General features: G+C 54.8%; 1 protein-coding gene across 4 annotated transcripts in view; it reads right to left on the bottom strand.

Annotated features, from left to right (window-relative positions):
* The window catches only part of LOC122364709 (2-oxoglutarate dehydrogenase, mitochondrial-like), a 60,651-nt gene continuing 45,654 nt past the window's right edge, over nt 1-14,997 (bottom strand). For 2 of the 4 annotated variants that reach the window (XM_043335359.1, XM_043335358.1), the window contains 12 exons: nt 14,805-14,918; nt 11,854-11,976; nt 9,175-9,317; nt 8,653-8,780; nt 8,376-8,461; nt 6,924-7,016; nt 5,903-6,028; nt 5,380-5,543; nt 4,153-4,300; nt 3,243-3,400; nt 2,119-2,325; nt 1-1,264 (listed from right to left, as the gene is read on the bottom strand). In XM_043335359.1, coding sequence (XP_043191294.1) covers nt 1,165-1,264; nt 2,119-2,325; nt 3,243-3,400; nt 4,153-4,300; nt 5,380-5,543; nt 5,903-6,028; nt 6,924-7,016; nt 8,376-8,461; nt 8,653-8,780; nt 9,175-9,317; nt 11,854-11,976; nt 14,805-14,918 — 1,590 coding nt within the window. In that variant the 3' untranslated portion in view covers nt 1-1,164. The remainder of the gene's footprint in view (nt 1,265-2,118; nt 2,326-3,242; nt 3,401-4,152; nt 4,301-5,379; nt 5,544-5,902; nt 6,029-6,923; nt 7,017-8,375; nt 8,462-8,652; nt 8,781-9,174; nt 9,318-11,853; nt 11,977-14,804; nt 14,919-14,997) is intronic. The other 2 variants (XM_043335361.1, XM_043335360.1) reach the window with 1 other exon arrangement.

Genomic DNA, 14,997 nt, shown 5'->3' on the forward strand with positions numbered 1-14,997 from the left:
TCAGTCTCTCTCTGTCTCTGTATTTACAATAAAGTCGCAGTGCCGGCGGCGGCGGCAGGGCCGATATTCCCGCCTGCCGCCGCCGCACACAGCAGTTCAATAAATACACCGCACGGCCTTTCCGCTCAGCTCACCTTCAGCTCTGTACACCGGCCTCTCAGCTTCGACGGCCTGCAGCTCTGTACACCGGCCTCCCAGTCCCGACGGCCTGTAGTTCTGTACACCGCGCCTCCCCACACCGCGCCGGGCCGCGGCGGCCGTACCCCTCTTTGGCCTCGGCTTGTTCGAGGGGCGCTCGTCGCCGACCGGTGACGTCATCAGGTGACGTCACACCCACCCACCCACCCACAACCACACAGACACACGAGCTCTCAGCGTCCGGCCCAGCACGGGCGCGGTCGAACAGCAGAGCAGCCAGACAGACAGACCATCATCATATCAGACAGACCGTCAGCGCCACAGACCAACCGTCACAACAGAGCCACGGCTGGACTAGGACACTCGCAGCCACTCGCAGAAAACCCGGCGGCTCAGACCCAGACTGCTGTTAGAACCACCACAGCCCGGCGGCTCTCAAACAACTCAACAGTCAGAACTCAGAAACAACCCAGCGACTCTCAAACAACTCAGCAGTCAGAAACAACCCCTCACGAACAACTGAGCGATCAGACGCACCCCGGCCACTCACGGCAATCCCAGCAAATCAAAACAGCCGGCGACTCTCTCTCGGCCTGCAGACCATCCGGCGACTCCCGAGGCTCACAGGTCGGCGACACCACACACGCACAGGCAGGCGCTCTCTAAACTCTCCTCACAGGGGTTCTACCGTACTCTCTTCCACCCCTCAATCCTCTCTCCCACGCAGGGGATAGATGGTCACAACCGCACCATTTTACTCACGTTAAAATCTTGCAAAACACTATTCAATAGTCATTTTAAAAGTAGCCAATGGTATTGAAGCCTTCCCTTCATTTCACACACGATTTCAGGGACAATACGCCTCCATTACTTGACGGCAGCGACTAAAATGTACACTCGGGGTCTACGAATTCACCTATAGGCGCCGGGGGCTCTAGGCGCGTCCCCCTGGCCGCCGACGCTGTGCGGTGCGACTACAGACGCCCGGCCGGCGGCCGGCGGAGCAGCGCCCCGCTCTGGCACCCACTATAGGTCGAACGCCTCATTGAGGAGGGCGTTCAGCTCCTTGGTGTGGGCCGTTTTGCTGCCCGTGGCCGGAGAGGCCGAGCAGCTGCGGCCCACGTACCTGTGGGGAGGGGAGGGGAGTCAGACAGGGCCGGGGAGGGGAGGGGAGTCAGATGAAAACTGGGAAGGGAGGGGAGTCGGAGGGGGCTGGGGAAGGCCGAGCAGTTGCGGCCCACGTACCTGCGGGGGAGGGGGAGGGAGGGTTCACGGGGGTCAGCAGGAAACCGGGGGAGGGGAGGGTCAGGATAGGACGAGGGGGAGGGGAGGCTGGCGGGGACGGAATGGGAGGTGAAAGAATGTCTGATACGATCAGGGAGAGTGCAGAAAAATAACCGCCCGACCCGAGAGGTGGATAGGTGCGCGATTAATCCCGCTAAAATGTGACTAGTTGATGCTGGTTCTTCCGTCTCCATTACAAACATAGAGACAAGGTAGGTAAGTTCAGACAAGTTGAATACAAAGACCTCTTGTAACGTGCGGAGGAGTGCAGGCTGCAGAGCAGTGAGTGAGCCGCGCGATGGACCTGACGACGGACAGCCGGGATAGTGACGATGGAGACGCATAAATAAAGGCCGGCACCCAGCCGGATGGTATTACACCCAGCTAACCGGGAGAGGAGACTGATATGCCCGACATATTTCAGAGCGTGACAGCTCACCGACCGAAATGGAAAAACGACGCCTTCGTGCCGAGCCTCTAGAAAAAGCAATAGCGACTAGAAAAAAAGATGTTTCGGTTTCACCACTCAGCCTCTTATGTGAAAAAGGAACCATATTGTGACATCAGGTAAGCACTGAAATTTTGCACCTTTTCGGTGAAATAAAAAGTGTTCAGGAGCCGGCACCCGAGTATCTTATATGAGCCGTACCCAAATAGGGCAAGTCCGAAACTCGAACATGCAAACAGCATTCTCACCGAATTCGCCTGACGTTTTTGGAGTGCGTGTTCGCGACATCGGGCGGCAGCTCGGCTTTGGACGCCGGCTGGGGCGGCGGCCCGGCTTTGGGCGCCGGCTGGGGCGGCGGCCCGGCCCTGACCAGGCGGAGGAGGCGGCCCAGCCACGAGTCGGGGGTGGCAGACGGGGGTTCGGCGCCGCGGGGCGCGCGCTCACTCTCGGACCGGCTGCCGGGACAGGAACGAGGGCCCGGAACGGGGGATCAGTGCCCGGATGGTGTACCACGTCCAAAATAATCTGCGATAAAGCTCAATAAGACTTCTCTAACTACTCTGGTTAACATCAAATTGTTAAAGGTGTACGTTTTGTGAATGAAGCAGGCTCTCCTTTTAATCGTATTCACATGGAAATCGAGAGCGCTCGGCTCGAGTGTCGGTACTGGAAAGGTTCCGGCGGGGAGGAGCTATGTTACAGGGGTGGGGTGCTGTAACTGCCAACAGTGGAACACACAGGAGGGAACGACATACATTACTACCAACCATGCAGGCGGACTGGAAATATCAAAACATGTAAAGAAAAACAAACATTTATTTATGTCGAAAGTTTATCCACCCCTTTTCAGACGCACTTAGCCCAAACTGAGGATGAAAGGAGACGCGATTTCAAAGGTCAATAATGCTACAGTTCGCTAGGCGAGTTGAAACTTCGCTGACCATTCAATTGTGGCGGCTCTTCAACATTGGCCTTATTATCTCCTGACCTGTAACCTTGTCCTCCACTGCTACTGATCGAATGATCTCAAAGGTCACTCACCGATCACCTATTGGTCGGTCCTAGTTACCTGATTACCTTGGCGATTAATGACGTCTGACCTGATGCAACATGATGACCATTGACCACGACTGTCACTGGCCTGATAATCTTGACCTGAGTTTACCCACTCATGACCTTGTCCTTTGTCTATTGACCTGTTGAGCTTGACTTCTGTGCACTGCCCTGATGACCTCTGTATACTCATATACCTACTGACCTGATGACCTCTGCAACTACTGACCTGATGACTTCGGCCTTTGTATACTGTCCTGACGACCTCTCCGTCTGTTAATTGACTTGATGACCTTGACCCCGCCGTCTGTTTACTGACCTGATGACCTTGGCCTTGGCGGCGGTGGTCTCGAAGCGCGGCTCGACGAAGGCCCAGGCGCCGTTGTTCTTGGCCTCCTCCTGGGCCCAGACGATGTCGGCGTCGGCCGGGTACAGGTCCAGCTGCTGCTTCACCTCATCAAATGGGAACGGAGACAGCTGACGAGAGGGGGGAGGGGGGTCAGAGGGGGGTCAGAGGCCGGGTACAGGTCCAGCTGCTGCTTCACCGCGTCAAATGGGAACGGAGACAGCTGCCGGGAGGGGTCAGAGGGGTCAGAGGGGGGTCAGAGGGGGTCAGAGGGGTCAGAGGGGGGTCAGAGGGGGTCAGAGGGGTCAGAGGGGTCAGAGGACGGGTACAAGTCCAGCTGCTGCTTCACCGCGTCAAATGGGAACGGAGACAGCTGGGGAGAGGGAGAGAGGAATCAGACACATAGGGAGGAGTGCGGGTTAGACAAGGGTCAAACGGGGTCAGACACGGAGGAGATTACAAATATCGCGAACAGGAATCGCGGCACGGCAATGCCATTGATGTAGATAATTTAATCAGTCTTACATCGCATAGCGGAGACAAAAGCCCTCCGCTCCGCTCCTTGCAGGATCCTCGCGACTGTCACGCACCCCGAGGCTATCAGTCTACAGTCCACCAGTCACCCACCATTCCACAACTCCGACACCATTCACCCGGCGACCCAGGACCTGTGCCGCGACGTCGCGGCGGTGACCCAGGGGCCGCCTTCCGTCCCCTCTCAGAGCCATTCAGGCCCAGTGACTCCCCTCGCTCAGTGACTCCCCTCCCAGTGACTCTCCCCTCGCCAAGCCACTCTACCCTCCCGTCTCCCACCTGTTCAACGCGGACGATGGCCACTTGGTCCTGCAGTCCGCCCCCCCCCCCATATCCTCCCGTCCCCCACCTGTTCCACGCGGACGATGGCCACTTGGTCCTGCAGTCCGCGGTCCTCCCGCGCCTTTTCCAGGTCGTAGTAGACCTTTCCGCTGCAGAAGATGACGCGCCGCACACCCGATGGCGACTGGCCGGCCGCAGCCGTATCTGGCAGGACACTAATGTAGAGAGAAGGAAAGGGACGTCAGATAGGGGACTGGCCGGCAGCAGCCATATCTGGCAGGACACTGTGGTAACAGGGGAGGTCAGATAGGCGACTGGTCAGCAGGACACCAACGCAGAGAGACGGTGAGGTTAGACGGGCGACTGAATTTCGGGCCGTACAGTGACCCTCCGTCGGGGAGACACCTCGACCACTGCCATTCACGTGTGACTCCATACGGAACACGCCCCACACAGGGCAAATTTAACTGCGCTAGAGCCCCATGTCCTCGAAAGAATCACGCCAACGTTATCATTCTGGCACCTCACCTAGCCAGAGGGGCGCTATCAGCTACACTCGGGTCCCGTCGACTGTTTGACTTCGCTCCATCTACACACTGCTTAAAAGTTATTGTTTCCTCGCTGACGATTCGATCCGTCTGACATAGGTTATTCAATAATCACTAACCGTTTGAACTCTGTGCGCCCCCCCCCCCCCCCCCCACTGACCGTTTACACTCTGAGCCCCTGTACTGACCGTTTGAACTCTGTGCCCCTGTACTGACCGTTTGAACTCTGTGCCCGTCCTGTACTGACCGTTTGAACTCTGTGCCCGTCCCCCACTAACCGTTTGAACTATGTGTCCCTGTACTGACTGTTTGAACTCTGTTCCCCTGTACTGACCGTTTGAACTCTGTTCCCCTGTACTGACCGTTTGAACTCTGTGCCCGTCCTGTTATACTGACCGTTTGAACTCTGTGCCCATCCTGTTATACTGACCGTTTGAACTCTGTGCCCGTCCCCCACTGACCGTTTGAACTCTGTGCCCGTCCTGTACTGACCGTTTGAACTCTGTGCCCGTCCTGTTATACTGACCGTTTGAACTCTGTGCCCCACTGACTGTTTGAACTCTGTGCCCGTCCTGTACTGACCGTTTGAACTCTGTGCCCGTCCTGTTATACTGACCGTTTGAACTCTGTGCCCATCCTGTTATACTGACCGTTTGAACTCTGTGCCCGTCCCCCACTGACCGTTTGAACTCTGTGCCCGTCCTGTACTGACCGTTTGAACTCTGTGCCCGTCCTGTTATACTGACCGTTTGAACTCTGTGCCCTCGACCATGTCGTCGAAGCTGCTCTGTGCGCGCGGGTGCCTCAGCAGCGACTTGGGCGTCATCAGGATCAGCGGCTTGCGGAAGGGCATGTGCACCTGGCGCCGCAGAATGTGGTAGTAGTTGCTGGGCACGCTGCAGTTGGCCACCTGGCGGACAGAATACCAAACTATAGTATCAAAAACCGCCACAGGATGTGGTAGTAGTTGCTGGGCACGCTGCAGTTGGCCACCTGGCGGCGGAGGGCGGAAACACAGCCACGTCAGACGGTACAGACGCACAGTTTTAGACGGCGGGGCGAGGAGAGCTAAATAACTAGATAAAGCGATGGATGCACTTTATTCGAAAGAGAGGCACACAAAATGGCAATATATCACAGCCTTTTAATGTCGGTTATCTACTCTTGCACCTATCCTACCTACTATTGATCCGAACTGCAGTCATCATAGTACTTTACCCATTAACACTGTAAAACTCTTATCTCACTGAGTTGGCGAGTTCCACTCACGATCATGTTGCACTCGGAGAGCTGGCGGATGGCGAACTCGTCAGCGGCGAAGGGCGGGAAGTACTCCGGATCCTCCGAGCAGAGCTGCAGGAACCGCTCCAGGCGGGCCGAACTGTGCTCCGGGCCCTGTCACAGAGGTCAGGTCAGAGGTCAGCGGTCACAGGAACCGCTCCAGGCGGGCCGAGCTGTGCTCCGGACCCTGTCACAGAGGTCAGGTCAGAGGTCATGTCTCAGGTCCTCATCTTAAGAGGCCGCTCTAGATGCGCTAAATGTATGCTCGGCTCCCTGATCATCATATCAAAGGTCTGTGTAAATAGCGGGGTTGGTTCTCGTCACATTGGTAAGCACAAATCGGGCCTTTCATTGAGATAAAATTTCCCAAAGAGCAGTCAGAGATACCATAATATCAGATCAGAACAACCGGTAAACCATGGCATAGGACTGCCAACTGAATTTGTCAACGACAGATGAGCTTTACACAGTCCGTTTCGTGTCTGTCTGTCTATCTGTGACTGAGTTATGACTTACCATTCCCTCCATGCCGTGCGGCAGCAGCAGAGTCAGACCCGACTGTCGTCTGTCTGTCTGTCTGTAAATGTCTGTATGTCTGAGTTATGACTTACCATTCCCTCCATGCCGTGCGGCAGCAGCAGCGTCAGACCCGACTGTCTGTATGTCTGTCTGTCTGTCTGTATCTGTCTGTCTGTTTGAGGTCTGTTTGAGTTGTAACTCACCATTCCTTCCATGCCGTGCGGCAGCAGCAGCGTCAGACCCGACTGTTGTCTGTCTGTATCTGTCTGTCTGTTTGAGGTCTGTTTGAGTTATGACTTACCATTCCCTCCATGCCGTGCGGCAGCAGCAGAGTCAGACCCGACTGTCGTCTGTCTGGTCTGTCTGTCTGTCTGTAAATGTCTGCGTCTGAATTAAAACTGACCATTCCCTCCATGCCGTGGGGTAGCAGCAGAGTCAGACCCTACTGTCGTCTGTCTGTCTGTGTGTCTGTGTCTGAGTTATGACTCACCATTCCCTCCATGCCATGCGGCAGCAGCAGCGTCAGACCCGACTGTCGGACCCACTTGGCCTGGCCGGACGAGATGAACTGGTCGATAATCACCTGTAACATACAGATCACACAGTCAGTGGACTCGACATACCCAATAAGACTGGCGTGACCAGAAGCCATTATCACCCTCTGGTGATGAAGACACAATATTACACATCACACACGGAGCTGCTCTGCGACGATTTGAGACTATTTGGAGACGTCAGCGAGGGTAACTCATCTGCCCGAGTAACATGCACCAGACAGTGCGTTTTATCTAACGAACACTAATTCGACCACGTTTTAAAAGGCGTACGATGCCTTTTGCCTCCCTCCTCCCCATCGTTCGTTTCCCACAAACGCCCGCAGTCCCCGCCGCCATCACTATCCGGCGGCGGCGGGCTTCGGACCGGCGCCGTCGGCACACCGTCCCCACCTGGGCCGTGTTACAGACACACTGTCCTGTTACAGACACACTGTCCCCAGCAGTGGGCCGTGTTATAGACACACCGTCCCCACCTGGGCCGTGTTACAGACACACTGTCCCCACCTGGGCCGTGTTACAGACACACCGTCCCCACCTGGGCCGTGTTACAGACACACTGTCCCTGGGCCGTGTTACAGACACACCGTCCCTGGGCCGTGTTACAGACACACTGTCCCTGGGCCGTGTTACAGACACACCGTCCCCACCTGGGCCGTGTTACAGACACACTGTCCCTGGGCCGTGTTACAGACACACCGTCCCCACCTGGGCCGTGTTACAGACACACTGTCCCCACCTGGGCCGTGTTACAGACACACTGTCCCCAGCAGTGGGCCGTGTTATAGACACACCGTCCCCACCTGGGCCGTGTTACAGACACACTGTCCCCACCTGGGCCTGTTACAGACACACAACTGTCCCCACCTGGGCCGTGTTACAGACACACTGTCCCCACCTGGGCCGTGTTACAGACACACTGTCCCCAGCAGTGGGCCGTGTTACAGACACACCGTCCCCACCTGGGCCGTGTTACAGACACACTGTCCCCACCTGGGCCGTGTTACAGACACACTGTCCCCAGCAGTGGGCCGTGTTACAGACACACCGTCCCCACCTGGGCCGTGTTACAGACACACTGTCCCCACCTGGGCCGTGTTACAGACACACTGTCCCCAGCAGTGGGCCGTGTTATAGACACACCGTCCCCACCTGGGCCGTGTTACAGACACACTGTCCCCACCTGGGCCGTGTTACAGACACACCGTCCCCACCTGGGCCGTGTTACAGACACACCGTCCCCACCTGGGCCGTGTTACAGACACACCGTCCCCACCTGGGCCGTGTTACAGACACACTGTCCCTGGGCCGTGTTACAGACACACCGTCCCTGGGCCGTGTTACAGACACACTGTCCCTGGGCCGTGTTACAGACACACTGTCCCCACCTGGGCCGTGTTACAGAAGTCTCCGAACTGGGCCTCCCAGCAGATGAGCGCGTTCGGGTTGGTCAGACTGAATCCCAGCTCGAACCCTGGAACGGACCGGTGGCGGCGTCATACACACAGAGCGGTGGTTGATGACTGATGCACTGTCAACAATTCCCGAATAAATTCTCTTGAAATTCAAACGTTGTACGTATCCCAAACTGACAAATAACTTGAAGGTCGATGATCACTGATGCTCACTGAGTCACTCTCGAGTGAAGCGGAGTTGTTCACTCACCGAGCACTCCGAACTCTGAGAGTGACGAGTTGCAGACGGTGTACTGGGCCTGGTCGGGGTACAGGTAGCAGAGCGGCCGGTAGGTGGCCATGTCCACCTTCTGATGGTGCATCACGTGGTGACGGTGACTGTAACACACGGACAGTAACACGGGTCATCACGTGGTGACGGTGGCTGTAACACACGGGTCATCACGTGGTGACGGTGGCTGTAACACACGGGTCATCACGTGGTGACGGTGACTGTAACACACGGGTCATCACGTGGTGACGGTGGCTGTGACACGGACAACACACAGTGAGCAAGGTCAACGGGACAGGTCATTAGGGCGGACCAACAGGTCACTGGGGTTAGAGCAGCAGACACACAGCTCACTGGAGTCACTAGAATGGGCGTACAGGTCACTGCGAGTCACCAGGGACGGATCTCTCTCTCTCTCTCTCTCTCTCTCTCTCTCTCTCTCTCTCTCTCTCTCTCTCTCTCTCTCTCTCTCTCTCTCTCTCTCTCTCCCCCTCCCCTCACCTGAAGGTGCCCCGCTCGACGTCCTGTCCGGACAGCCGGACGTGGTAGCCCTCCTTGAGCAGGGAGCCGAACGCCATGGCTTCAGCCAGCGCCCAGTCCACCGTGCGCGACTCCACCATCTCCATACGCGAGTTGAGCACGCGCTGAACAACAGAGAGACGAGGGGTGTGTGAGACAGGGGGAGGGACTCCACCATCTCCATACGGGAGTTGAGCACGCGCTGTATAGCAGACAGAGAGGTGTGATACAGGAGGGACTCCACCATCTCCATACGGGAGTTGAGCACGCGCTGTACAGCAGAGAGCGAGGGGGGTGTGAGACAGGGAGGGACTCCACCATCTCCATACGCGAGTTGAGCACGCGCTGAACCATAGAGAGACGAGGGGTGTGTGAGACAGGGGGAGGGACTCCACCATCTCCATACGGGAGTTGAGCACGCGCTGTATAGCAGACAGAGAGGTGTGATACAGGAGGGACTCCACCATCTCCATACGGGAGTTGAGCACGCGCTGTACAGCAGAGAGCGAGGGGGGTGTGAGACAGGGAGGGACTCCACCATCTCCATACGCGAGTTGAGCACGCGCTGAACCATAGAGAGACGAGGGGTGTGTGAGAGGGGGAGGGGGGACTCCATCATCTCCATACGGGAGTTGAGCACGCGCTGTACAGCAGAGAATGATGGGTGAGACAGGGAGGGACTCCACCATCTCCATATGGGAGTTGAGCACGCGCTGTACAGCAGAGAGACGAGGGGTGTGTGAGACAGGGGGAGGGACTCCACCATCTCCATACGGGAGTTGAGCACGCGCTGTATAGCAGACAGAGAGGTGTGATACAGGAGGGACTCCACCATCTCCATACGGGAGTTGAGCACGCGCTGTACAGCAGAGAGCGAGGGGGGTGTGAGACAGGGAGGGACTCCACCATCTCCATACGCGAGTTGAGCACGCGCTGAACCATAGAGAGACGAGGGGTGTGTGAGAGGGGGAGGGGGGACTCCATCATCTCCATACGGGAGTTGAGCACGCGCTGTACAGCAGAGAATGATGGGTGAGACAGGGAGGGACTCCACCATCTCCATATGGGAGTTGAGCACGCGCTGTACAGCAGAGAGACGAGGGGTGTGTGAGACAGGGGGGACTCCACCATCTCCATACGGGAGTTGAGCACGCGCTGTACAGCAGAGAGACGAGGGGTGTGTGAGACAGGAGGGACTCCACCGTCTCCATACGGGAGTTGAGCACGCGCTGAACAATAGAGAGACAAGGGGTGTGAGACAGGGGGACTCCACCATCTCCATACGGGAGTTGAGCACGCGCTGAACAACAGAGAATGGTGTAAGACGGGGGGGGGGACTCCACCATCTCCATACGCGAGTTGAGCACGCGCTGTACAGCAGAGAGCGAGGGGGGTGTGAGACAGGGAGGGACTCCACCATCTCCATACGCGAGTTGAGCACGCGCTGAACCATAGAGAGACGAGGGGTGTGTGAGACAGGAGGGACTCCACCATCTCCATACGGGAGTTGAGCACGCGCTGTACAGCAGACAGAGGGTGTGTGAGACAGGGGGGACTCCACCATCTCCATACGGGAGTTGAGCACGCGCTGTACAGCAGAGAATGATGGGTGAGACAGGGAGGGACTCCACCATCTCCATATGGGAGTTGAGCACGCGCTGTACAGCAGAGAGACGAGGGGTGTGTGAGACAGGGGGGACTCCACCATCTCCATACGGGAGTTGAGCACGCGCTGTACAGCAGACAGAGGGTGTGTGAGACAGGGGGGACTCCATCATCTCCATACGGGAGTTGAGCACGCGCTGTACAGCAGAGAATGATGGGTGAGACAGGGAGGGACTCCACCATCTCCATATGGGAGTTGAGCACGCGCTGTACAGCAGAGAGACGAGGGGTGTGTGAGACAGGGGGGACTCCACCATCTCCATACGGGAGTTGAGCACGCGCTGTACAGCAGAGAGACGAGGGGTGTGTGAGACAGGAGGGACTCCACCGTCTCCATACGGGAGTTGAGCACGCGCTGAACAATAGAGAGACAAGGGGTGTGAGACAGGGGGACTCCACCATCTCCATACGGGAGTTGAGCACGCGCTGAACAACAGAGAATGGTGTAAGACGGGGGGGGGGGGACTCCACCATCTCCATACGCGAGTTGAGCACGCGCTGAACAATAGAGAGACGAGCGGTGTGTGAGACAGGAGGGACTCCACCATCTCCATACGGGAGTTGAGCACGCGCTGAACAGCAGACAGAGGGGTGTGTTCACTGTGTGAGCTGTTGGAAGCTGTTGATTTTTGTCTAGGACCAGGTCGGTGTCGTTACTAATTTGCGTTCGTATCTGTTTGAACAACAAACTTGCACTCAGACGCTTAACTGGTCAAATAACATTGAACCAAGGAAAAATTACAAGCCATTTGATGTGAAGCAGAGGCAAACGAGTTGATACTATCAGCAATGTCTCACTAGTCTCAACCTGCGTCATAAATAGCAGGGTTTTCCGCCCATTGGTCGCCCACTCCGCGCCGTGTCCCAGCCACAGCTCGGCGCCCACTGTCTGCCCCACCGGAGGCGGATCCCGGACCCACCGGAGGCGGATCCCGGACCCACCAGAGGCGGATCCCGGACCCACGCGAGGCGGATCCCGGACCCCACTGGACCCACCTGGAGTCCACGGTGGATGACGAAGTCGACGGCGTTGGGCGGCGCCGATGAGACCCTCTTGCCAATGTGGGTGAGCGTCTCCTCCTTGACGCCCGTGTCGGACATCTTCAGCGGGTCCTTACCCTGAGACACACAGACACAAACACAGGCCACAGTCAGACACAGACACAGCGTCTCCTCCTTGACGCCCGTGTCGGACATCTTCAGAGGGTCCTTACCCTGAGAGACATACAAACACAGACAAACACGGGTAACAGACAGACACAAACAAACACAGTTACAGACAGACACAAGCACAGTGTCTCCTCCTTCACCCCCGTGTCGGACATCTTCAGCGGGTCCTTGCCCTGTGTGAGGGGATAGGACGTCACCAGAGGTTGTTGTTGCTCCCTCCACCCCACTGCACCGTGTTTTAACTCTGGCCAAAAACTGGCCAGGACGCGAAATATCGACTATTTTTAAACGTTTCCATTTGGCCACTATCGTGTTCAAAAATGATCAGAGCATCTATAACGACGGAAGCTTTTATTCTCTTTACTTTTAAAAAGGTTGAAAATGTACAACAAAGTCAGACAACTCTCAACAGCTAAACTTCGGCGAACAAACGCAGAAACAGTCGCTTTGCTTCACGTCAACATCTTCGAGCTTTGGATTGACAAAACTATATAATTTGGGTACCAAACGATAGCGCGACCTTTTGGCTTTGTAATGAGTCATAATTTATATAATTATAATGCATATAGGTGTTACATTTATTAATTTTGGTTAGCCCTTACATTGGCACACTTTTTTGAAAAATGTAAATGTTCTTTTAGAGCTACAAAAAATTGTACGCTAGTGTACGGTCTCAGACTACCACCACACTGTAGGTCAAGGAGTTGTCTACATGTCCTCAAAATTTCAGCTGCGCCTGAGTGCGCCGGTGTTGGGGGTGAACACTTTTTTGAATGAGTCATGTCTGTTCCTGCTGAGCCATGGGACGGGCTCTAGCGTGCGTTAAGGGAAAATGCTAGTACTCCTCGTTCATTCTCTCGTCTATTGTGACGAGTTGGTGGCCAATGGAAGGTCGCCGACCTGTGTGCGACCTGCCGTACCCTGGGGCGTTATCAGCTGACGGCACGACCCCCCACGACACGTGCCAGTTGCATTTTCATGTGTCGCGAGAAGAAAACAAAGGGTCTCCGGAACCGGAGACCGGACAATGTCGGTGAATGACAGTTGTTCATTCAAAAACTGCTAGCATTCCTATGAAATAGGTATACATTTCTTAAATATCAACAGCATTATCGGTGTAAATAGTACCTATAGGTCTATAACAGGAACTTTCCACTCCATGGCTATTGCAGGAAATTCATAGATGGGCTCTGGAGCTGTATGGTCGCTACACATGCTTGCTTGATAGTTTATAAACATATCTTAGTACCTGATGGAGCGCAATAAAATATTCATTGTGCCCAGTTTGCGATGGGACTGTGAACTGGAAAGTGACTGTATGAGACCGGCCACAGCACGCATCGCTGATCACGATGATCGGCAGGGTTACCATCGGCCTCTTCAGTCAGTATTAATACGTTCGACGTAGGTGGTATGGTATCATTAGTGCTGTCCACATTTATGAAAAAGTATCCGTTTGCTGCAGTAAGCGTCAGTTAGTATGGCAATGAAGTGCTTTTACGTGCACGTTGCATGTTACAATAACGCACCATACAATAGGAATTGGTAAGAAGTTTTGGGATACATTCTACCATTTCACGTCATGCAATGGCGGATCCAGTGAGAGGCATAGTGGGTATTTGCCCTCCCCATAGCTGAGTCGTGTGGGCAAGACTATCCTTTTCCGCTCCCAAAGCTTTTGGTGATGATAAACATAATACGGCGTCAATGCCTATCTGGACGAAAAGCAGGTCTTTCCGTCACAACCATTCTGAGGGATGGAGCTGACCGCTCGCTGCTCATGATTTAGGTCGGTATGATGATAACAGATGGAAATTTCTGAACTACACGCATGCAGATTGCAGACGTAGTGAAGCTTTGTAAAGTCACCGGCGCGGCGGTGGGTCGGGGTCGCCGAATGAGTCGGAAACATTTGCCCTCCCCAAACGGATAATCTGGATCCGCCCCTGACGTCATGTGACGTAAAACATACAAGACTCTGGACTTACTAAAGTGGAGACCGGGTTAACATCAAATTGATATCAAAACATACGTTTAAAAATGTTTTGGAAATAAATTTAAAGATTGTAGGTCCTATATGAATAAGTCTTATAACTATAAGAACATTCAAGGTCACCTGAGGTCATCAACGCTAATTAACAAGGTCATGTCCTCAAACTTGACTTGCCTCGTCGAGGAGCCTTGCTAAAACTTGCGATTATTCTAAATTTATAGATACCTAAATGTTCGTGCATTCATAGCTAGAACATGACAATATTTTTATATGTTTCGTGACACGTGTGACGTCATTAACAAGTACATAAGCATCTGATCCGACACATTTTGCACTTTAAATGATCGTTAGTCTCCAACGTTTCGTTTGAGCCCAAAAACACGTCTGTATCTCATATAGTTTCTTAGTTATGAGCCCTGGCCAGTTTTGGTCCAGAGTTAAAACATAGTGCACTGGCGAGGCGTAGCCGAGCAGCTCTGTAAGGTCCTGTGGTGGGCCCCAGGACCACCACGTCGCCGCTCCGTACGTCTTCCAGTCAGAAAACCTAATTCTTAATTCAAAATGAAAATAAACTGGATTTCCAACCCTACAGTCACAGCGTTACGCATCCTAGGTATTTATCAAAGAATAGTCACAAAAGCAGTTTAGGTTTTTTCTTAACTACATCGGTCCCGCTTTATCTACAAACCACGAAAAATGCAAAGACTTGTCCTTGTCTTTGTAATTTGCGGCGGGATTCGAGCCGCCGTCCGCCAGGCACTATGTACTAATATGCTGGACTGACCTCGAAGAATCCGGACCAGGGCGAGTCGATCCAGTGCTTGTTGTAGATCTGCGTCTCCTTCTTGGATGCCTCCAGCGCCTCCTCGCAGATCTTCTCGTACCGGTCGATCACGTCCTGAAACGGGATCAGCGAACACGTCAGTCGAGGACGTCCTGAAACGGTGCAGGAGCCACCAGCCAGTCAGCCCGGAACG

Source organism: Amphibalanus amphitrite, unplaced genomic scaffold, assembly GCF_019059575.1.
Source record: "Amphibalanus amphitrite isolate SeventyFive unplaced genomic scaffold, NRLGWU_Aamphi_draft 000693F_arrow, whole genome shotgun sequence".
Taxonomy (NCBI): domain Eukaryota; kingdom Metazoa; phylum Arthropoda; class Thecostraca; order Balanomorpha; family Balanidae; genus Amphibalanus; species Amphibalanus amphitrite.